General features: G+C 35.8%; 1 protein-coding gene and 1 long non-coding RNA gene across 2 annotated transcripts in view; one reads left to right on the top strand and one right to left on the bottom strand.

Moving 5' to 3' along the window:
* LOC139970099 (uncharacterized) overlaps positions 1-24,554 on the top strand; it is a 377,392-nt gene that overhangs the window by 202,865 nt on the left and 149,973 nt on the right. The window lies entirely within an intron of this gene.
* The window catches only part of LOC139970066 (uncharacterized), a 114,899-nt gene continuing 109,917 nt past the window's right edge, over positions 19,573-24,554 (bottom strand). Inside the window, exons 10-12 of the mRNA XM_071975700.1 lie at positions 23,727-23,849; positions 22,320-22,703; positions 19,573-21,287 (exon numbers count right to left, since the gene is read on the bottom strand). Coding sequence (XP_071831801.1) covers positions 22,455-22,703; positions 23,727-23,849 — 372 coding nt within the window. The 3' untranslated portion in view covers positions 19,573-21,287; positions 22,320-22,454. The remainder of the gene's footprint in view (positions 21,288-22,319; positions 22,704-23,726; positions 23,850-24,554) is intronic.

Below are 24,554 nucleotides of genomic sequence, written 5' to 3'. Positions count from 1 at the left end.
TGTTTTAAGTGGTTTATATATATTTGTATATAAACCTCCTCTGTTATAATACCCTTTCCATTGATCAATTAAGGTGATTGTCTGATATTTATTATATAAATGTAAATATTATCAAATACATAATCTACTCTGCTTGTCTCTGATTGGTTATCCTTTCCTGTTGATTATTTAGAGTACTTAGCATGTCTTTGTTGCACATTGACCTTACTGAAGATTATGTACACTGTGTAGTGGCAGCAACAAGTATCATTGTGAACATTTTACTGCCACTTACTTCGACGGTAGCCTTTTGGTACAACCATATATTAATATTGAACTAATTCAGAGCACTTGCATGAGGCTTACAGCGATATGTTTGGTGGAGGGAGGGAGGGGGGGGGGGGACGTTAGATATTAAATAATAAAAAAGAAATTAAATGATAATAAATTTCAATTTACAATTTCAATTAAAATTAAATTATAATAATAAAGTTACAACTCGCAAAAGTGCCCCTCTTTGTAATACGAAATGCTTTTTTTCTAATATAAATGACTCCTTATACTTTTTGTAAGATTTTAAATTATAGATATTAGATTAGGTTTGTTGTGGTAAAGTGATGGTAATTGTTAGAATACATATAAACATTTGAAGGATCAAGTTGCTGAAACATTGTCAGATTAAATAGATATGTTGATTATTATCGTTTCGCAAGGAATGGTGAACTGAAGTTCTACACGCCATGTAGTGAACTCACAGTATAAAGTCGTTTGATATTTGATCGAGTTATTTTGATTTCAATGCTGCTCTCCAGCGTCCTATCCGAGGGTGCTGTCGTATAGAACCTAATAGAGTTTAGACTATAGGTCCTAATGTGCGTTATCTGTACAGTGTACAAACCTATGCCTTAAAATAACACGATGTCGTAAATGCACAACACCCACAAGCATACGAACACGCAGGGTGAATTTGTATGACGACGCAGATGCGTGGAAAAGAAAGTGAATGGTTTTGATAATTGTCTTCTCCTGTATAACATCATTTTGCAACTAAGCACCAGTAATGAGGTAGAAGTTTTTAAATGTTAGTGGTACCTCCTCTTCGTAAGGCCCATTTCCCAAGCCGATACATTTACTAAGATGATTAAAGTGAAAACTGGTATCATCAAGCCAACCCCCCCCCCCAAAAAAAAAGAAATAAAAAACCAGGCGATATACCGTGTTTACTGATCACAGAAAAAAATCAACAACAACAACAGCAACAGAAAGCAAAGATTCAAGGAGCCACTGAATTATTTCCGAAAGAACTTCCGCGAAGAGACTGACCTAGGGAAAATGTCGAGCGCCCTCTAAAATAAAGATTTACAGCAGATCAAGAAACATGAAACATTTCGGGTTAGTCACAACATGCTTCCGTTGCGCGTGTCAATATGTTACAATAAATCACTGTATGAAATACATAGGGTAGTAATATGATATCAGTAATGATGAGTAACAATGACTCATGATGTATATTTTACAATGGGACTATAGAACTGAATATTTACATCATAATAAAAATAAAGTTACAATTGATCAAGCTAGACACACGTCTAGATTTGTAAAGCAGATCAGTCCAGTGCCAGCCATCAAAACTATTTGATCTTTTCTCTTTTAATCTGAACAGGATTTTAATGAACGGAAGCATGTCAATAGTTTAAATTCAATAAATGTTATCAAAAGTACTTAAAGCCTACCAAGACAGTAATAATGGATAAATAGACAATATAATGTGTCAAATAGGGGAATGGTATTATGGTAGCAGAGTAATGCATAATGGATATGGGTGACCATTATTCGACTACTCTAGCATGTTTAGAGACGTATACTGATCGCTTATACGGTACTTTCAAGTGTAATGTGTAAAGGATAGCTTCGAAGTATTGAAATTTGTCTTGCATCGTCTGCTGTCAATCGACCTGCGGGTGAATTCAGGATTGAGAAAAGGCTCCCCAGAAAAGTAACATTTTAGACGTGGAATTTGGTATTCTGAGGCATAGTTATTTGATATAAATGAGGTCTAGAAGTTGTTCTACACGGAAGGTTTTGCAAATAACTACGTGTACATCTCGCCCCCCCCCCCCCACCCGTCCAGTTTGCGGATCCGTGTCTTGTACCAGGTACCAATTTATGTTTTTTTTCCATAAAATAAACGTACCGAGGGTGACTTGTTTGATCAATGTCTCAGGTAAATGTTATCAGCCACTATATATATCAAATCTGCTTGTCGCTGATTGGCTAATCTTTTTCAGCTGACTACTTTGTAACCTAGTAACCTTATCTTCTCCTCTGATATTAAGCAATAAAGATATATTTACACAGTGTCAACAACAAATTTTGTGAACTTTTACTTACTTACAACACTCACCAGGGTATTGGACCAGACTTCAAGTCTGTTTATATATGACACTTATAAGGAGGGTGGTTTTATTGACAAATTGATAACGTAAGATTAATATTCATTCAATATTTACATAATCACTATAAGCCCCATGCCATAGTATGCCAAATTGAGGACGCTTTGTAAACATAGTTTATGGTTCATGATAGTATTTGTCGGATGGTGGAATTTTATTAGAAGAGAGAAAACAAACTAGGATTAATCTAGTAAAATATTAAATCAGTATAAGAGCTACCAGCATTGTAAATCGACCGAGCACAGTAAAGTATATAACTCAAGCGACCAAACACAGTATAAAGTATACAACTCAATCGACCAAACACAGTAAAGTATATAACTCAAGCGTTCCATCCAAAAACATTGCAAATATCACGTGATATACATTATTTTGTTTCTGCAGACGATGCAAATTCAGAAAAACCATCTTTTTATTCGTTGATCGGAATCGGCTGACTCGAAGATGTGAAATCGAAGACAACATTTAATTAGTAACAATTATGAGTTCTTACTTCACCATTAATATAACGATAGTTGATATGATAGAAAATAGAAAGATAAAAAGATATCAGAACGAAACAAAAACAGTACGAAACATGCATTCTTGCACCTTCATCAGACGAATCAGGTGTTTTGAAAACATCTTTATTTTCTATTATTCATCCATTCAATGACTCATTAAGCACTGCAGTCATGTATTATTATGTTATGTATGTATAAAGAACATTTAATTAGCTAGACCAATAATTTTATTAATTGGAAATGAACATTGCTGACTTGAGTTGAATCTAATTTTACAATCCAGTGTTGTGCTTATGAAATTACAGCTTTAGCTTGAACTGAACACGTTAAATTAGAACAGGCTAAGTCTCAATCGTTTTGTATTGTAAAATACCTTAAAAAAAATATGAGATAACTTATATATATTATATGAACTCCTATAGCAGGGGATGGATGGGTGTGTTCCCAAGTAGAGTCTATTACTATACAAACAAAGTGAAGCAGTGACGTAACAAGCATGTTCATTGATTACAGAAGAAGAGGGAAATGGAAGTGGTTAATGGTTATTTTGAATGATTATTTTCTCTTAATTTACAATTTTTTTTTAAATTTGTTGGCTAACTTATTGTGTGTTGTTTCCTTGTAAATATGGCGTTATTCAGGAGTCTTACGCGGTGTTCTTTAGAGAAAAAAAAGACGTTTCTTGTGATATTCAAATATTTGAACTTCTTCCAAAATAACTAAAATAGCATAACGTAAAATAAATTGCCTTTAAAGACAAACCAATATTAACCGTAGTTGTACATCCAATATATCAGAGGCGTTATAGTTTGGTGGTCGTCATTGCAACCAAAAAAAAAAAACTCTTGATATAAATTGTTTTTAACAAGAAAAATGTATAACATAAAATGAATTACTAGAAATACTTGAAAGTATATTAGATTGAAATATATGAACTCGACTAAGAGCGAAATAGTTTGATTCTTTGTCTGGTCGTAACTAATTAATGCCTTAAATATTACAAATGATTAATCCTACCCCTAAAACTCTTCATTCTCAAATATACTTGAGTTCATTCAGACATATCAAATACAAGGAGTGTTTGTATGTATAAATAACGACAGTACCACTTTGTAAAATAAGTTGTTAGGAATTTAATGTGAATGTGTAAGTCAATAACAATAGATTGTCTTTCTTTGGTTGTAACTAATGTTGTAATATGTAATGGGTATATCACTACTTTCTCCATTAACCTACCCCACTCAATCTCCACCCCACCCACATACATACACGCAGGACCTATCTGACACCTCTGGTCTATTATATCTTAAACATAGCTGATTTGTGATTTTCTTAGATGAATTATAACATCTTACACGGAGATTAGCTTGACCATACTATGTCAAATAAGGAAATGTACAACATTTAAACATTATCCAAAGTTCAGGGCTTAATTTTGGAGGGGCGGGGAAAGTTGGGGGGGGGTACCCACACATTTCTAATAGTTATGGGACATGTGACTTTCAATGGGACAGCTACATAATTACTTTAAAACGTTCCAACCAAACAGACCCTTCGTGAATTCTCTACCGCTGTGCCAATTTTTGAATATTTTCCAATAAAAGGGCACTTTCTAAATTGGCGACTCTATACACCGCCGACTTTTTTTTTCATTATTGCAATTAAATCATTCGAATTCACTTCCTGAAAACCTTTCCATCTGTATTTTGAGTTTGTTTTATCGTTTCATTCATTCATTACCACACACTATGAGACCCACTAATGGTTACAACTAACAACCAGTTGGTTGCTCTCAAATATCGAAGCATTTAATCCAATACAGATAAATTTGTGTCCCACAAAGTTAACAGTACTGCATTATTGTGCAAACTCTTAACCATTTTTGTATAATTTCATCCTTTCAGAAGTGCTTTAAGTCCATTGTAATACCTCAGTCAAGTGTCTTACTGTACGGTAACGTTACATTAGTTTTTATATATAAAAGTATGGTCACATATCCGTTAACGCGTAAACCACCTCCTTAGTCATGAAACTAATATGTTATTAAAGCTTTTTATTTTAATTAAAAGCCTTTCACTTTGCAAAAAAGAGGTAAAACAAAGCTTCATTTCAAAACAAGGCACTCACCAGCGGATGTTATCATTTCAACTTTCTTTGACAATATTTGTGTTATATGCGCCTACGTAATACCGTTAGTGCTTACAATGAAACCACCAATAAGACATCTAATTAGCTATTCCATCCACAGTGTATATAGGAACTTCGTTTTACACGGCGTTGGCTGTAATAAACACCTGAGGAAATTGCTTTATATTTATATATAAAAGTATCGTTACACCTTACAACTAACATAGGTCTATTAGACAATACCATGTACCAGTCCACAATAAATACTACGCTATTCGGGGTGGAGAATGAACAGTTCTAAAAGTAACTATTTCTTTCAAGTATGAAGTCTGTAGTTTATAACTTACTGTTTTTAAAGTAATTTAGTAAACGAGTGTATACTAACATAGGGAGGAGGTGGTTTGACGACCCAACTAAAGTGTAGCGAATTTATCAAGAAATATCCAAAGATAAACAAAATACGTACAAAATTCATCCAGGAAATAAGAATTCGGAATCGAAGACTATAAAGTATGCTGGTAATATGACGTCAAACTGATATCATTGATAGCTATACTATCCTCTTCCACCAGCAGTCACGTTCTCAACCATGAAGCGCTCCTTTGAGTCGTGGTGATGAGCTCGCAATAGCCGTCATTTTATTGAGTTACGTAAAAGAAATGGAACCAAATTTACCAGCGAGAAGAATTGGAACGATTTTTTCGTATATTTACAACGCTGTGAAAATATGGCCGACATACATTTGCTTGATGCACCATGAGCTTAAATTCTAACATAATAATATGATGATTAAAAAGACAAATTAAATTAAACGTATCAGGAAGTAATCATCATAAGGGAAATAACTTTCGACATTTTACCACTGTCAACTAAATTCAGTGCCGTGGTTAAAAACCTATGTATGTCTATGTTGGAATACGGTAACTTAGCGACGCTTAGATCTGTATGTTCTGTTATTGATAACGCTGATGGACCAACACTGCTGATAGGGATCTCTCTGATATTAATTTGCGGTTTAGTTTAATACTCAACAACGTCGTATAGTCAATGGTTCGATCATATTACACCAGAATGTCAAATTCAAAGTTTAATCCCTGCAAAGAGATTTTAATATTTCATACACTATTTTATGATGGTACTACAGAATATAAACTTGGGCTTATCCATTTTCACCATGACCGCAACTTATATTCAAATGGAGGCATAATCAATTCTAATTAAAGGTAATTTTGAAGGTTGGTCAATAAGTTTGAAAATGATCACTAATTTAGTTTATTCACGCAATGTAATGAGTCACAAGTGAATGTGTAGTTTTTTTCTGGTTCTGTGTATTCTACACAAATGATAGACAATGACTGCACTAAATGATTCCGCTTCTATCAAGAAATTAGTTAAGGACTATTGTATTATACATACTTCACCTTATTCTAATTTTTCATTTTGGGCTGGGGTGGTGATTGATCATCGGAGGTTGTTCAATATATTTTTTTAATCATAAAACATTTTAGGCTGTACATTGGTTCGCCGTTATTTTACTTTTTGACCGGTATCAGCGGGTTTTTTTCCCTCTCCAATCGACATTTCAGGAAAGGCGATTGAAAATGCCCTCTATCTTCTTTAACATGTAACAGCTGCTGCAGGACTAGTTCGACAGTAACTTGAAAAAAGGTGCCATGTTATCGTTCATATCAGGGGATACGTATTCTGGTATTTGATTGATTAATTTTCATTACAATAAAGATCTAAATAAGCTGCCTCTTTTTTGAGAATTTTCAAACTGGCCTAGTTAAAGTCAATAAACTCTGGATTATGTTTTTTGAGTGAAATATTCCTAGCTTTTGTGTGTGTTGGTGCATGGTTTGTGATAGTTGGTGTCAGTCTATAAAACAGATCATAAGATGGAATCTCTATTCTTCAATCTGAGTATAATGAAACCTTCGGTTGCGAGTATTCGTCTGTTTGATTTATCAATATATGTCACTTAAAATCTGTTTTAATCATCCAAAGTGTTCGATTGTCTAATTACTTTATATTAGCTGATGATGTTTGATATTTGGGTCATACGCAAACCCTCTATTAAAGTAAGCTCTCCTTTATTACGCAGCTACGATTGAGACATTTCAGATCATGTAACTGATCCGGCTTGATCATAATATGACCTTAAAGCTACAGACTAGTCTGTACTGAGCGACACACACTTCTCAAATAACGTTTTGTGGTAAATATTGAACAATGATATTCACTACAAATAATAGACAAGAGGGAAATCCGCGGAGTTGCATATCTCATTGCAAGCACACTGAAATATACTGAAACTTCCATGCAATTAACCAATGTTGACAAACGTGTTGTATAAGCTTGTTAACGCCTTTATAATGTGCTTACGTACCCTAACAGTATGTATGTATGGTGCGCCAGAACCTGTCATACTTCTTTGGTTATTGGACTAGCCTGTGCCGAGTTAGGACGCGCGGTGCATGTCAAGCTTGTTTGTGCCTTGGTGAAGTGCTAACATCTCACGTAATAACATGCACATTAGAGAATATTGCTTCCTAAATATGAGATTTCATTTCGCATATGTAACAATCATATTTTGGAATACAGGATATCAAATGGTATGGACATTTTTTATAACTGACTAAACAATACAGTTAATTGTGTTCTCCAAATTTCAAACTACACCAAATACATTATCAAATGGATCAACGCGGAACTAAATGTTCAATATGAATATGTAAATTTGAGTTAAAATGTAAACAAAACATAGGTAATACACTTAAATTTAAATATGAACAAATATGCACTATAAATTCATGCATGCACAACCCATATATGTATCTGCTTTTCGTCTACTATATACAGTAACCACCTGTTATAGTAGCCATGTCTTAAGGTTTAAACCAAACAAGGTTAGAAGGCATTATTTTTAGTTGCTGAACGTAGTAATTAGAATAATAAACAATGGCATACTCATGTAATGCTGTGAATTAAATGTAACTTTCCGATACATTTCGAATACAAAAGAAGATTCGACAGTAGAGGTATGTTTCAGTTAGGCTACAGTGATGCTTTCATCTCAGTTAATGGAAAATTAACAACACACACACGCGCACGCACCCACAAATGCAGGAACCCCATCGGAACTCCTTCTTAAAACAAAAATTTGTTCTTGCCTGCATGGACATAATATTCTCATGGTGTAAGTGTTTTATTACAGTAAAGGAATTATTTGTACCGGCATTTTGACGGTAGGTATTGACCAGTTTTACTGAACGCCCACTGATGAATTATGCAAAACAATGATTGGAGATAGATTGATGAAATCAAAGTACGTACTTCGACTTGATACTAAGTTTAAATGATATTGTAAAATCAAATTAGGTTTGGCTCTAATTTTCATTCCAACACACGAGTTTCATACCCCGGAAATGATGACTAATTGACCTTAATTATGAAGAAATGAGACACAGGTGTCTGTGTAACTTTTTTTCTTGTCAGGTGTCTGTGTATGCAGCACAATAATTGATGGAACATGACTGCGCGATACAAGTCCGTCTCTATGAAAGTGAAGGACCATTGTCTTACATAATTCACCTTATTCTAAGCTTTCAGTTTGGGCTGGGGTGATGATTAATAATCGGAGGATGTTTCAAACAATATTTTAACCATAAACCAATTTGGCTGCTAGTAGGTAAGCCGCTATTTTACTTTTCGACCGGTAACAGCGGTATCCAAGGTTTGTTTCCCTTCCGATCGACATTTCAGGAAAGACTATTGAAATTTACCCTCTATCATTTTAAGACTTAAACCAGCTACTGCAGGCCTAGTTTGCCAGTATTTGAGGGTAACGTTATTGTTTACATCAAGGGATGCGTACATATTCTCGTATTTGATTTATTAAACTTAATTACAATATAGGACATGTAGAAGTTGCTTATTTATTGAAAAAAAATCATGGGCTAGTTCAAGTTAATTAATTGTGGGTTGTGCTATACTTGTCTTTGAGAAGTAAATTGTTGTTCGTGTTTCACATAGTACCGTTTATTCCAGTTTACTCATGTTAACATAGAATTTCATTGGAATGTGTACTCACATGGATGACGAGAGGTCAACGGGACAATACTTTGAAATCCAATATCTGTTGATCTCCAAGAAGTTTCGAGAAGTCAGGAAGGTAAAATTACGTACGAACTTCACCATTAGAAAATAACTATCGTTATGCGATATAAATTTAAAGTGTATCCCGGTATAAAACCAAATTGATCCTCTCTACAAATGTAATCTTCCACAAGGAATCATCTTCTCAGCCCACGAAAAGATGCAGGTCTCTGAATACTATATTGATCCTTAATTCATGGGAGCATAAAACCTACATCCATCTGGAATATCGACATCATCGCGAAAGAATCACAAGGTAAAATCCTGGCATATTAATCCTACGACAATAATTTGCACAAACATTTCTATAGATGTAGATCGCACCAGTAGAAGGCTTCACTGTCTTTAATTTGGTGTATTTGAGGTAAATATTATTCACTAAATGGTTAAACTTTAACCCGAAGTCCCTGTACGTTCAATTGCTTACGTTGGATTTGATGCCCGAGCAAAGAGCCTATTCAAACTAGCATTAATACAATACTGTATGACTAGATACAGAACATCGGTGCCTGGAATGTTTACAAAGCCACCTGCGGTTTTCTTTTCATTCATTTCATCTTTGTATAAAGAATGGGATTTTACTCGTAATGTTATGCAAATCATACCGGACGTTCTTTGCATGTCGAGAGTGTTCCTGAATCACGTGTGTGACCCACCGCTCAATATAACCACTAAATTATGTATTCTAGTTTTATTCTGTCGGAAAACTTGGATTATCCCTCGATACCGATCTTGTTTTTACCGATACACTAGATTTTTCAACTGAAAATGAAAGCTTACCGGCAATAAAATTGGGTTATTGGTTATAAATCAGACCAAGAATTCGGTAAATAATCAAATTGTTCATTGTCAATGAAGTTTTTCGACCGATAATGCAGGTTTATCGTCCAATATGCTGGATTAAGGACTGATTAACCTGGATAATCGTTTGTATTCATATATGACAAATCTCGATCGTCGTCCTGTTTTCAAATTCTGTAAATAAACACAAGTTTGTCCTCTTACTCCTCGCATAACTATAACATTCAAACTAATGTACAGTTAGTCTGTTAATATAAATCAAACCAAATCGGTTATAAAAACGAGCTTTTACGGTAGTAAGCTGTACATTACTCTGGTTCCACCTTTGTTTCTCTTGATGTTTAATATCTACATCATTATGTTCTTTGAATATTCATTACTGTGAACTTCAACAATGAGCGAACGTCAATGCGGCCCTTCCAATCTCAAATAAACATGGATGATCTAAATAATCCTACAACCTCACTCCGGCTATCCTGACCGTACTCCACAGTATTTATTTACAGAGAAATGAGAACTGTTTGGCCATCAATGCTGATATTGTTAAGTTCAGTGCAGAGATATGGTTTCACTTTGAATGCAACATTTATTAAGTGTATTTTTTAGATTGAATGCTAGTCTGTAACGTTGGACTCTTTCGTTTTAGGCTAAGCAGGTTATTATTTGTATATTTCAAACAAATAATTCGGTTGATTTTGACAAATCTGTTATTCGCTTCAGGACTACCGTAGCAAAGTTGTTCCTTAAAATTGTTATGCTTAATTCAAACAAACAGTAAATTAAATTTTGGATGTTTCCAGTTCATCTTTAGTTCTTCAAAGGATTTAATCTAGAAAACAAATAGCTGGATGACGACAGGTAATAAGCTTATGTACTTTACTAATTGCTCTCATTAACCGACTTAAAACAAGATACCTTAATTTGATTAACTGCAATCTAATTTTAAATACTCTGAAGATTTTGGTAACAGTCTTGGTAAGTCGTAATACGGCTGCTTTATGGTTTACAAAGAGAGGAACACTTTCTTTTCATCGCTAATGTGTAAAGTAACGTTTTCTTAAGAGTAACTTCAGGTAAATTAGGATATCATTACACAATTTAATAATACATAAGCAGATAGAATGCTTGTAAATGAAGTAGTAAAAACGTACACTACATTTTATCAGACAACACTAATGTACTTTATCCTGTATTATTAGTTCAAACAACATGTTTCTTATCAGCAGGTGCACGGCCACAGCCACATGGTTAGATAGGTTGATAATATCATCATATCAGTTAATCTTACATGGCTTGGCTAGGGAGACGAAAAAATGTTACAAATAAGCACAAAAGTACAATTCAAAGCGTCGTTAAAACGTTAAATTATTTTCACCCATAACCTAACCAAAAATGATCAGGTTTTAACATCTTTGAGGTCACAGAAGTCTTTCACACCCATACCGTTCCTGTCTCACCCTCAAAATGGATCAACTAACTTTTTGCGTTAGAATTTCTTCTTGTTAAACAATTTTCCCGCCAACTCCCAAAAGAGGGGTAAAATATACTGCACATACGTCAACATTGTTTTATTCTTGTTTATAGTACACTCTAAAAACAAAAGAGTGAATTTTCACTCGTTTGGAGTGAATTCTCACTCTTTCTGAGAGTGTAGTGAGTGATCACTCCATGAAGAGTGAAATTCACTCTTTCAAAAGAGTGAGAATGTTCACTCCTTCAAAGAGTGAGCTTTTCACTCTGAAAGAGTGGGCTTTTTCACTCTGAAAGAGTGGGCTTTTTCACTCTAGAAAGAGTGAGAATCACTCTTTTAAAAGAGTGAATTTCACTCTTTAAAGAGTTAATGATATTTTACAGCTGATTTTGAGGGACGGGATTGATAGAATGAGTTTGAGACTCAATGGAAAGGCCCTATCTATTCACAGAAATATTGCTAAACAAGGATGCATCCAAAGATCAAGACAATGGAATGGGCTACTACGCTGATGATAAGACGATTTACTAGATTTAGACACTGTTAACAAATATAAAAGAGGACAAAGACAACAATTTATGGTACTAAATATATATTAAATAGTGAAAATGATACCAAGTTTCATATACAAACACAGAATGAAGCAAAATTACAAATATACAAAGGCACAAAAATTTGCAATGAATGATTCACTCACCCCACTTGTATGTTCCTCTCATACAAATGTGCTTTTCTTATAATTAAAAAATGATTCTAGTTACGTCTATGAAACATGTACCAGAGTGTGCTGGCAATACCTCAAAAATGTTTTTGCAAATAACTCAATCTTACAATTTCAATTTGCAAACATTTATCATTTTCGAACTCGTTTTGGCGTCTTTATAAATCTGTGAAAAATGTATGAAGAACAACAATCACACTGGGATACTACTGTTTATGACTGGTGAACCGATATTTTACAGCAAAATGGTTAATTCCTGACAGATAGTAATTAAACGCTCCATCCTATGTACATCTAAACCCGTCAACCCTCTGGGTGGCAACACTTTTAGGTTTAGAATAGTAATTTATGCAAACATTTGAAAGGAAATTAACTCAGTACATACCACGTATTATTAATTCATATTAAGGCACTAGTAAATATATTTAAATAAAAAAAAATATCTAAATATTTTAACTATGGGAATTGGATCACAACAATTCAATTTGCTTTTTGAAAACAATACCCACCTAAAAGAATTTCATGTTATAGGGTACTCATAACAGAGTTTCAAAGTTCAAAATAATGGTGGCGTCTGAAAACAGTCTAAGAGTGTCCAATTTTTAAACAGATGCATTTAGAGCGGGAGCCCAGAGGGTTTGGTTAACTGGGAAGGTAACCAATTGCCTTGTACGTCACAATGTTCACAGTGCATTCCTGTATATGAAACCAGACGACTGGCAAACCGGCTGTGGTGGGTGTGGCTGGGAGAGCAATTTTAAAGTCACCTAATAGCTAACCTAGATCAGCTTTCATGGTAACCACATCAAAGTAAGTACAATGTGTCAGGTATGGCCCCAAGAGCAACAAATGGCCATCGCCAGTAATTATTGGTGGTGGGGTACCCCTGCCAGTCATCAATAATTGACCCCTCACGGCTGACCTAGGTCAGCTCATGAGGTAACCAGTTGAAACCTACTGGAAAATGATGGTTAGGATTTCAGATACAAGGGATGGGCATTGCCAGTGATTTTTATTGGTGGGGTACCCCTGCCAGTAGACCCCAAAATGCCCCTCCCCTCATTGACCTAGGTCAGCTCATGAAGTAACCAGTTGAAAACTACTGGAAAATGATTGGCAGGACTCTATGTGTAAGGAATGGGCATTTCCAGTAATTTATGTTGGTGGGGTACCCCTGCCAGTAGACCCCCAAAATGCCCCTCCCCCTCATTGACCTAGGTCAGCTCATGAAGTAACCAGTTGAAACCTACTGGAAAATGATTGGCAGGACTCTATATGTAAGGGATGGGCATTTCCAGTAATTTATATTAGTGGGGTACCCCTGCCAGTAGACCCCCAAAATGCCCCTCCTGTCATTGACCTAGGTCAGCTCATGAAGTAACCAGTTAAAAACTACTGGAAAATGATTGGCAGGACTCTATAGGTAAGGGATGGGCATTTCCAGTGATTTATATTGGTGGGGTACCCCTGCCAGTAGACCCCAAAAATGCCCATCCCCTCATTGACCTAGGTGAGCTCATGAAGTAACCAGTTGAAACCTACTGGAAAATGATTGGCAGGACTCTATATGTAAGGGATGGGCATTTCCAGTAATGTATATTAGTGGGGTACCCCTGCCAGTAGACCCCCAAAATGCCCCTCCTGTCATTGACCTAGGTCAGCTCATGAAGTAACCAGTTAAAAACTACTGGAAAATGATTGGCAGGACTCTATATGTAAGGGATGGGCATTTCCAGTGATTTATATTGGTGGGGTACCCCTGCCAGTAGACCCCAAAAATGCCCATCCCCTCATTGACCTAGGTGAGCTCATGAAGTAACCAGTTGAAACCTACTGGAAAATGATTGGCAGGACTCTATATGTAAGGGATGGGCATTTCCAGTAATTTATATTGGTGGGCCACCACTGCCAGAGTCCGCCCCCCCCCCCCCCTTATTAACCTAGATGAGCTTATGGTGTAACCAATTGAAAACTACTGGAAAATGATAGGTAGTACTTCAGATTTAAGGAGAGTCATTTCCAGTAATTTCCACTGGTGGGGTACCCCTGTCCATTGTCCCAACATCTCCAACCACTGTCTCACATTATATTATAGCTCACACCCCAAGACTCCCCGAAACACCCCAGATACAGTGTAACCACTCATAGGTGGCCTCAAATGACTGAATACAACCTGTGTGGTTATTCAGGAAGTATGTTCTTGACAGTCTACGTTCATTTCATTCAGCTGTTCTGAAGTGGTCCGTTCAAGTTACCGTAGCTTTACTAATGCCAAGGTGATTGTCTGATTGAAACACGTGGTCCATGCCAGTGTCACCAGCCTGTTTCCAGGGGTCAAGGAAAAATATATTAATCTGGCGAATGATTCACTGTTTGTGATTTTTGTTGCCATTCCAATTTCTTTTAGCATGGGGAAATTTTTTGTGAAAAACCATAAAACAATAATCTACGACCTATGACCTGAAACTTGGTTTCTTTGAGAGGACTACATATAAACTCTGATCATTGACTTTGACCTCTCGATAACCACTGTGAATAAACAAATTCCATGCAATGAAAGAAAGAAGTTATGACTTTTTATAACCCTCCCCTATGTCAGTATGTGTAATAACTTTATATGAAGACCTATTATTAGAGGTAAACTTTAATTTGTTCACTGTTTTTAGTACAATTGACAATTGGGACAATGGACAGGGGTACCCCACCAGTGGAAATTACTGGAAATGACTCTCCTTAAATCTGGAGTCCTACCTATCATTTTCCAGTAGGTTTCAACTGGTTACATCACGAGCTCACCTAGGTCAATGAGGGGGATAGGCATTTTGGGGGTCTACTGGCAGGGTTACCCAACTAATATAAATTACTGGAAATGCCCATCCCTTACATATGAAGTGATACCTATCATTTTCCAGTAGGTTTCAACTGGTTACATCATGAGCTCACCTAGGTCAATGAGGGGGATGGGCATTTTGGGGGTCTACTGGCAGGGGTACCCCACTAATATAAATTACTGGAAATGCCCATCCCTTACATATATAGTCCTGCCAATCATTTTCCAGTAGTTTTTAACTGGTTAGCTCATGAGCTGACCTAGGTCAATGAGGGGGAGGGGCATTTTGGGGGTCTACTGGCAGGGGTACCCCACCAATAAAAATCACTGGCAATGCCCATCCCTTGTATCTGAAGTCCTAACCATCATTTTCCAGTAGGTTTCAATTGGTTACCTCGTGAGCTGACCTAGGTCAGCCGTGAGGGGTCAATTATTGATGACTGGCAGGGGTACCCCACCACCAATAATTACTGGCGATGGCCATTTGTTGCTCTTGGGACCATACTATACCTGACACATTGTACTTACTTTGATGTGGTTACCATGAAAGCTGATCTAGGTTAGCTATTAGGTGACTTTAAAATTGCTCTCCCAGCCACACCCACCACAGCTGGTTTGCCAGTCGTCTGGTTTCATATACAGGAATGCACTGTGAACATTGTGACGTACAAGGCAATTGGTTACCTTCCCAGCTAACCAAACCCTCTGGGCTCCCGCTCTAATTGGTACCATGTAAAGTAATAAAGATGAATGAAAAATATATCAAAATAGAAAGTTAGTCAAGTAGTCTAAATTTTGAGTTCATAATATGCTATTGAATAATTCCTTTACAAAGAATGCATCATTCATTAAAGGTTAAATTAAACCTTTTAATTACTAACATAGCAGTACGTAATGAATAAAACATACCTTCATATGCTTCTTAAAACTATCAAACTTGTTAATAAAGAATAACCAAAGTTGGAATTTAAAGGTAAACAGACAGGTCAAAGTTCCCATTCATATAGAAGTGTATGAAATTCTGAGTAAGACGGTCTCTGAAAAAGTCAAAATAGCAGCTGCACTTTTCAAGTAATATCCACTTTAATTTTAAGCTGACAAAATTTAATAGCAAAATGTCATAACCCCTCTGACAGGGTGCTATTACTTCAGTTGAAATATCATAAACCACCCCCCACCCAAAAAAAGTATATATATATATATACTTTATTTTTTTTGGGGGGGGGGGGTTATGATATTTCAACTGAAGTAATAGCTACCTGTCTACATACCTTTAATCTTTGAATCTATGAATGCTCACACATTTGCCAGAGAAACATTCAGAGACCTAACTTTTGGACTTACCTTATCTGGTCTTACTATGCACCTTAAATATTAGCCCTTCCAAAATATAATTGTAAAATGTTGTTAATGGAATGGCAAAATGAATATTAAAACAAATGAAATTTAAAAATCCTGCCAATTGCAACTGTGATGGAGTCCCAAACTGGTGAGCTTGTTGAATCAAAAATGAAAAAGAATTGGGTTGGCCTCCTGTCTGGACCTTGGCCCAGCCAGCAGAAAAGGTTAGGTACACTTCAGGGGCTTCTCCTTAACAAATTGGCCAACGTTGGTGCACACAGCCTACCTGAAACGACAAAGTTATTTCAAATCATTATTACCCAGTTAAAAATGTGTGGTTATGGATATAATGGACAGATTTTTTTAGTTTATAATTCTGTGGTACACTTTAGTTGACAAAATAACGTCTTTACATCACTATCAATTTTGTCTATTAAAAACTATCCAACAGTTGAAGCAGGAAGGGTAATAACCTTTACACCAAACACAACAAATGGTCCTTACCTTTGGTACTGCACTAACAGAACAATACAGTGTGTGTAGTCATATATAACGCTCTTAGGATATTCCCTTTTAGGGGTTAGAAGTTCAATCAATCTTTTGGCATAAGTTTCTCTCTCTGTTGCATAGGACCATTAACATCCCTGTTGTAAGCAATCATTCAGATTTTCCAACACAGTTGATAGATTAATTCTATTTTCTGTCCATATTAATTTTGTATTCCCTTGTGAATTAAATAGTGAAAGGGGATACATCTTTGTTGTATAATTAACTGGTAAAGGGCAACGTTATAATTATTGATATTCCTTTCAGACCCTGACTGGTTTTCTACATTATTACTCATTGCTGTCTGTACTATGAATGAAGAAGTTACTCAACATCACAGATAGTACCCATCTTAAAGTAGATGAATCTTGTGTTTGCTTTGGAGGGTGTTTCATTTGCTATGTCCATACACTGTGTATAGGCATTTGTAACTCTCTTCGGATATTCGCTTTTAAGGGGTTAGAAGGTCATGCAATCTTTTGGCATAAGTTTCTTTCTCAGCTGCGTAGGACCATAAACATACCTGAATTGTTTGTACTGTAAATGCTATTTAACCTTAATGCCATGTAGGCTAGTATTTTTCTCCCGTATATTGAGGTTAAATTGATATAGACCTAGTGAACTTTGTAAAGAGGGACATACATATATATTATTAGCTATTGCTATTCATGATAGTTATGATTGAACATTGCAATTGTTTGTCGTCCGAAGTTGATTGTTTCTACTATTATTTTGTAATTTTCTTTCAGGAAATTACCCCTTATTCCGAATTTTCCACCTGTGAATAAATGTATCCAAAAACAACCTGGTAATTCTGCTGTTTCAGTTTGTGACGTTACATCTTGATACGTGAAATAACAAAAAATCATAAAGGAAAACGTTCATTAAGAAAAAACAATTACTGGACCTTAGCTGCATTAACTTCTGGCCCATTACTCATAGGCCTAACATTTGCCTTAGGCATAGGCCTTACCTCCGAACACAGGCACTAGTAACGTTATGTAGGCGTGTTTATATACTATACACCTACATAACGTTACGAGTGCCTGTGCCTCCAAACAACTAGCCAATGTGTTAATGTGTATGGTACCAAGCCTAATGTTAAATGTTTACGCTACACTGTTAAGCGTAACGTTTAAGAGCCTAGCCAATCGACTGTAGGCAACGACGAACTGCGGCCATGGCAACCTTCTAAATTCTATATAATTTCACGTTCTTTCAACATTTGCTTGTTAACCTTACCTCCAAACAACTGAATACCATCACGTCCAAATCCGCTTTCTTCAAGCCACTGCGAAACTGACATGTTTTAAGATGTAAAACGACAAGAACGAGCGAAGGCAAACGAGTAAAAAAAATGGCGTAACTACAAATATTTCTGTATTCGAAGAAACGCGTACTGAGTACTGACTGATTGGTTGATCCTTCACTCCAAAGTAAGAGTGAGCGTTCTTAGCATTTGATTGGCTCATTTGTTCACTCCTTTGTAAAGAGTGAATATTAAGTACTTTAGCTTTGAAATACGAAGATTTCTGTTGCCTAATGGAGTGAATTTCCGCTCCTTTGGAGTTAAATTTTTTTCACTCCGTGAAAAGAGTGAAAAGTTCACTCTTTTGTTTTTAGAGTGTAAGATATTGAAGCGAATGTAGCCCAGTAATACATGTAAATAATGGAACTTAACCACACCGATATATCCACCCACTCCATTCCCCCTTCCATCTACTTTAATCTTCTCGTGAATTATATGTGGTGCTGCATATCTTACACACGAACAGTTGATGATGACGTCATCTATGCTAATGATTCAAAATTCCCAACCCCCATCCACTTCCGAGCAATCAACTAAATTTCACTTGTGCTAAACTTGAACTTAAGTTCGTGTTATTCCTTAACGTGTTTCTTATAAGTAGGTGGTCTTTTTAAACACTGACGTAAAATAATATCAGCCAGTTTTCCAGTCAAATTTTCTCGTTATACAACCAAATACTTCTATCGTTGTGCAAATAGAGAGAGACTTTCGTGTTGTCAATCTTGAACTCTGATGTGTGTTCTGTTGTATTTGTTTATTAATTTAATGACCATTATCAGTACGTTGACTAATTAAACACATACAAAATTAACTAGGAACAATCATTACCCTGTCACTGAACTTTTCATCAATCTGATACTATCGCTTGCTTAGGATGAACTGCCACAATATGTCAGTTTGCGGTATACCATAAACTGCGCTGTTAACGAGAAGATATATCTCTTTACTGCAGACCACAAAGTCACACCATGAAGGATGAAATAAGCCATTTACTCAGTCATAAAAATAAAATGATACAGAATCATACATTAATTTGTGAGACACAAACTATTTTGTTTTTGAATTACAAATAAAAACAAGTCTTTGGAGCAGCTAAACCGTTCTAAACAGATTCTAGTTTGGTTTGAATGAAATCAAATTTATTTGAACTTACCTAACTTGGTCAGCATCATACCTCGTTTATGCATATTATCTACCGGTTTCAGTAAATTTATGTTGAAGGTCATCTGAATTCAGGCGGGACCAACACTTTTTTCCAGAACAAGTCGGTACATAGACTACATGTTACACAGAGATAACACTGTTGAAAATATTTCTCTGATTAGTTTCTTTAATTGCTTCCATTGATATTACAAAATCAATACAAATCAATAATTTCATCATTAGATTCTATGATATGAACTTATGATATAGAAACAGATAAATAAGATGAATATGTTTTAATTGTATCACAATGAGAGACCAGGATCGCCTCAAAGGGAACAAGTGTGTTTCGTTGCAAAAATTATATATTTGTACAAGCATACAGAAATACGGAAGATACCAAGAACAATTACAAAATAAAGGAATATTTATTTCCTTGAAAATATCTAATATCAGAAACAGATACCACAACGCAGTGATTTATTCCATATTTATATGTTAATCTGTGGTTTTATAGTTAAATATATTCAGTGTTGCGGGACGAGGCTTGGGTGAAATTGGTAAACTTAAGGCTTTATAATATCCAATTGGGTTAAAGTAATTACGACAAAAAGTAAATTATAATAAAGAGATCATGACTTTTCATTAATCATCAATCAGCATCATTAATAAAGAAGTAACAACATAACGATACAAGAAGAATGCAAAATATGTATGGAGAGCCGATCAGTGCATGTAAGGTTCATGTTAAATATACAGAACATTATCTTCGTTGCTATCATGTTAAAATATTACTATGATACGGCACTGTCACGTGTTCCTATTGTCTTGTCATCATTAGAGATTATAATAATCGAACAAAGAACTGTATTGAAAAACAAAACATGTAACTGTTATTAATTAATGTCTAAGACAATGTTTTAGTTTGATTTTAAGCAACACAATCAATGGTATAACGGTAGACAGCGAGTCTTTGTTATTATGATAACATTTAACAATATTCTTCTAATATTCACTGTCTTACGCGTGAGTAATATCAAATATTAATTCATAACATAGAAATAGGAAGAACTGTAGCGCCCCAAACGGGGTTATAACTTGCCGAGCGGCCGTGGGTTCGATAGGGCCGCTGTCGGCCACCCTATGTCAGGATGACTGTGGGGCAACTACAAGTTGAGACACACTAAACCAATAAACACACGAACAAATAAATTGCTTTTTAAGCTTCTAATACATTTAATACAAAAAAACCTTTGCCTTCTCCACTTGGGCAGGTGTCTATAAAAACCAAATTAAATAATACAGGAGGTCAACGCAGTGACCTCCAAAAATAAGGTTGCAAGGTGATAAATTAGGACCAATATTTAATTAATTTAATAACATACAAATCCACATAAATTCCAGCTTATAATTTACATAAATGATAACGATACGTACCTGTGAAGTCCGTGGCCAAACGTATAATTTCGAGTCCTAAATCTACAATACGTAGGCGTTGCCTCGGGGAAAATTCAACCCGAATTAAGGTCACCCCCGCGCCACAAATATAAGAATTACCCCGCAGGGTGCGGCGATAATATCGACCGTGCTCCCAACCTTTTAGTAAATTTAGATGTAATAATTTAAAGGGATTCTGACAAACGGGGAAATACGCCTACAATATTATAAGAAATAGGACTCGGACTTGCCTAAACTATAAAAGAACATTTAACTTACTTAACGAACTGACCAACGGACCTCACTAGGCAGCAGCAAACACCAAAAAATGGAACACACTCTTAGAACCCAAAATGGCAAGTGCCCTAACTTAACACAAAAACTGAAACGAAACATTGGAACTTCGCGTGGCTCGAACATTCCACATAGCTACGGAGGGACCAGACTATTGTCACGAGAGCTGGACAGCTGAAAGGGAGACGGAAACAAAAGGTATAAATTAGCATATGAAACTACAACAATTCACTTTACATATAAAAGATATAAGATAAAATAGACCCCAGAGAACAATAAAACAATACACACAAACAGGACAACTACTCCAGCAGTAATGCCACCTATGTACGGAGGCGTTTACGTGACGCTCCCCTGGGCGTCACAGAACGAAAGAAAGCAACTAAATCTTGACAGAAAGTAAAATTAATAAATGGTACAACTAGAATGCAATATAACAATTAATGACTAAATATAATAATAGTTAGAGAAAGTACTAGATATAGTCTTAGAATTGTTCTAAATCGAAGGAAAATATCGGATAATAAAGATAATAAAGAAGATCTCAAATAAAATGAAACCAGTAGAATAATCTAAAAGTGCATTATAATAACAATTATAGAATGGAATGAAAAGTTTATACTATACAGAGCCGATCTTTGTAAATAAGGATTACTTGATATATACATACTATTATCAGGTTTACTACGACATAATTATGTAAGACAAAATGTAAAATTTAAAACTTATTTAAATCTACGAATATTGTATCTTAGCAAATATTCAAAAATCAATATCTCTATTATCAAATGTTTTTTCTTCTCAAATGCATAAGTGACCTTAAGTCACTCGCTCATCGAATACTTACCTGTCATATAATATTAAACTGATTGATTGCTTACCTATCGCATAATATTATAATTGTGCTATTTCCTATACATTATCAATATTTAGCACGAATAGGCTTTTTGAAGTCAATTTTAATCATGCGTAACTGGTTTAACCGGTATTCGTAGCCACATGATTGACACCGAGTCTACCACAAGATATCACAATGAAAGGTCGCAGCCTGCTCAAAAACTCACAATAACGAATGGAATACTATTCCACATCTCAGGTTAACATAAGAGTCACAACGAAAAATGATATTATTTTACATTAACCTCAGCATTAAGGAATTATAATGTTTTCTTGTGTAACAATGTAAAGTGAAGGGTTCGTTGGTACCTGAATGGGACTTGTCAATCTGGGTATTACGAAAGCTAGTATATACAAGATTCTACTCTTCGTTGCAATTCATATAGATTACTTCCTCTGGTTCGGTTGTTCTTGTTTGAATTGGCGTTTTGTCTCCATTTCAACTCATGTAGGCTTATATTTTTTAAGCAAATATTCTTGTAAATCAACTCTTCTTGCATTTCCCAAAGCATCTGCGAGAACGACATAAGTTGCAGCGCTTGCTCTTTTCCTTTTCCACACAAGTAGCATTTGGTATATCTTCTCCTCGAGAGTTGGATAACTTTTTTGTTCGAGGTTTTCGAGTTGTTCTTCAGTCAACTGAAGCTTCCTTCCAACATCCATCCAGCATTTGCCAACTTTTTCTGATAAGTCCTGTGAAAACGAAGTATAAGAGAAACGTACTCTCATATCAATACTTGTATGTCTCTACTCAAATCATGCACTTTCCTATCTATTTTATCTGCTAACATAATGCAAACGTTTAGCACTGCGCAGCAACGCATTGACCGTATAAACCTTTAAATCTGTTTTGAACGGAAATAAGCCAATGGGCTGCTGCTCTCATTCTGGCAGAGACTTTTGACATGACGTATGCTCTCACGGTACTCGTGAAAGCGGCTAGGCATGTAGGTTCAGCAATATGATGTCTGGATGAAAGACCCTCCCCTGTCATGAAAAGAGAGATGTTGGGAGTCCGGTAACTTTCGGGGTACATCGATCAGAAGATTAAGACGGAGACCAACACTCCTGGGCCATCTCTGGTGGATGAGAAGTTGAAAAGTACTCTCGTCGGTAACGACTACATGTTGAGAATACGCTGTGTATCAGGCACAGCGCAGGACAGCAGGGAGGAAGCTAGCTATTCATCTCAAGTGAATGAAACATTGTGTGTTCATCGCCTGTGGATGACACGTCCAGTGGCATATGGCCAAAGGCTATGTCGGGAGGAGGTCTATACACGTTGATGTCATTATAACTGTGACAGTGTGAACCCAATGTTATTCCTCTCGACTTGAAACTCGATACAAAACGCAGATGTGTTAGTTCAAAATGAGAAATCCTGAACAAAGAGGCAGTGGACGGAGACCCGGAAGTGTGTTCGTAGATAGCAGCGCAAATCACTTTACGAATATTGCAGGTAAGGCTGATGGTAGAAAATTCATGATTTAAGCAAAACAGTTGAGAACGGAATGAAATCAATATAAGTAAGAAATTACTAACCATAATGATACTGAAGACATATACGCGATACGCGATAAAGGTTTGCTTTGGTTTACAGTTTCGTGTTATCTTTCTCGACCTAATTGGATAATACTAAATAAATTACAATCTATTAAGCTTAATTTCACCGTTGAAGTTACTCTTCGCAGAATATAGCAACGGTTAAACAGTTACCTGAAGAGACTTTTCACTAACATCACTGTCTTCGGTTTGTGCAGTTGTTGATGATTGTGTATCTCCTGCAGTAGCAATCCCCATCGAGGGTGTGGTTGCTTCAGTTCTTGACAAACTGGATTCCTTGTAATTAATTGCATACAATACTATTTTAATTTCGAGACATCCTATCGTTTCATGATGTAATGGACATTCTTATGTGTATATACTTCAAGAACAAAACCATATATTATTTTTGTGTGTGTAAAAAGCAGAAGATTGATTTATCAGTACATTATGTAGTATGTAATATGTTATTTAAGTCATCTATATGCAACGTTTCATGCACAATGGCAACACTGTTAAACTATAGCACATAGTATAAGTGAAACATAATAATCATATAATAATAATAAGAAAATATTTATAGAGCGCTTTATGCAAAGGCCTCAAAGCGCTTAAACAAGTACACAAATATGCAAGTCAAATCACTGTAAATTTTTGAAATGAGTTTTTAAGAGACGCTTAAAACAGTCAACCGATGGTGCATTGCGAATTGAAGATGGTAGATTGTTCCAGAGATGAGGTGCAGCAGAGATGAAGGCTCTTTCTCCATAAAACTTTGTGTTTGGGATATGGCTGGTGGCAAGAAGACACTTTGTAGACGAGCGAAGTTGGCGTTGAGGATGATACTGAGGAATTAAATTTGTTATGTAACCAGGGGCAAGGGAGTGTTGTGATTTGTACGTTAAGGGGAGGAGCTTATAAATTGACCGTTGTTTTACTGGAAGCCAATGGAGTGATTGAAGCACTGGAGATATGTGATCATGACGTGATGAACATGATATT

This window comes from Apostichopus japonicus, chromosome 7 (genome assembly GCF_037975245.1).
Source record: "Apostichopus japonicus isolate 1M-3 chromosome 7, ASM3797524v1, whole genome shotgun sequence".
In the NCBI taxonomy this organism is placed as follows: Eukaryota; Metazoa; Echinodermata; class Holothuroidea; order Aspidochirotida; family Stichopodidae; genus Apostichopus; species Apostichopus japonicus.
The sequence above is the reverse complement of the archived record's forward strand: the minus strand, read 5'-3'. Positions and strand labels throughout refer to the sequence as shown.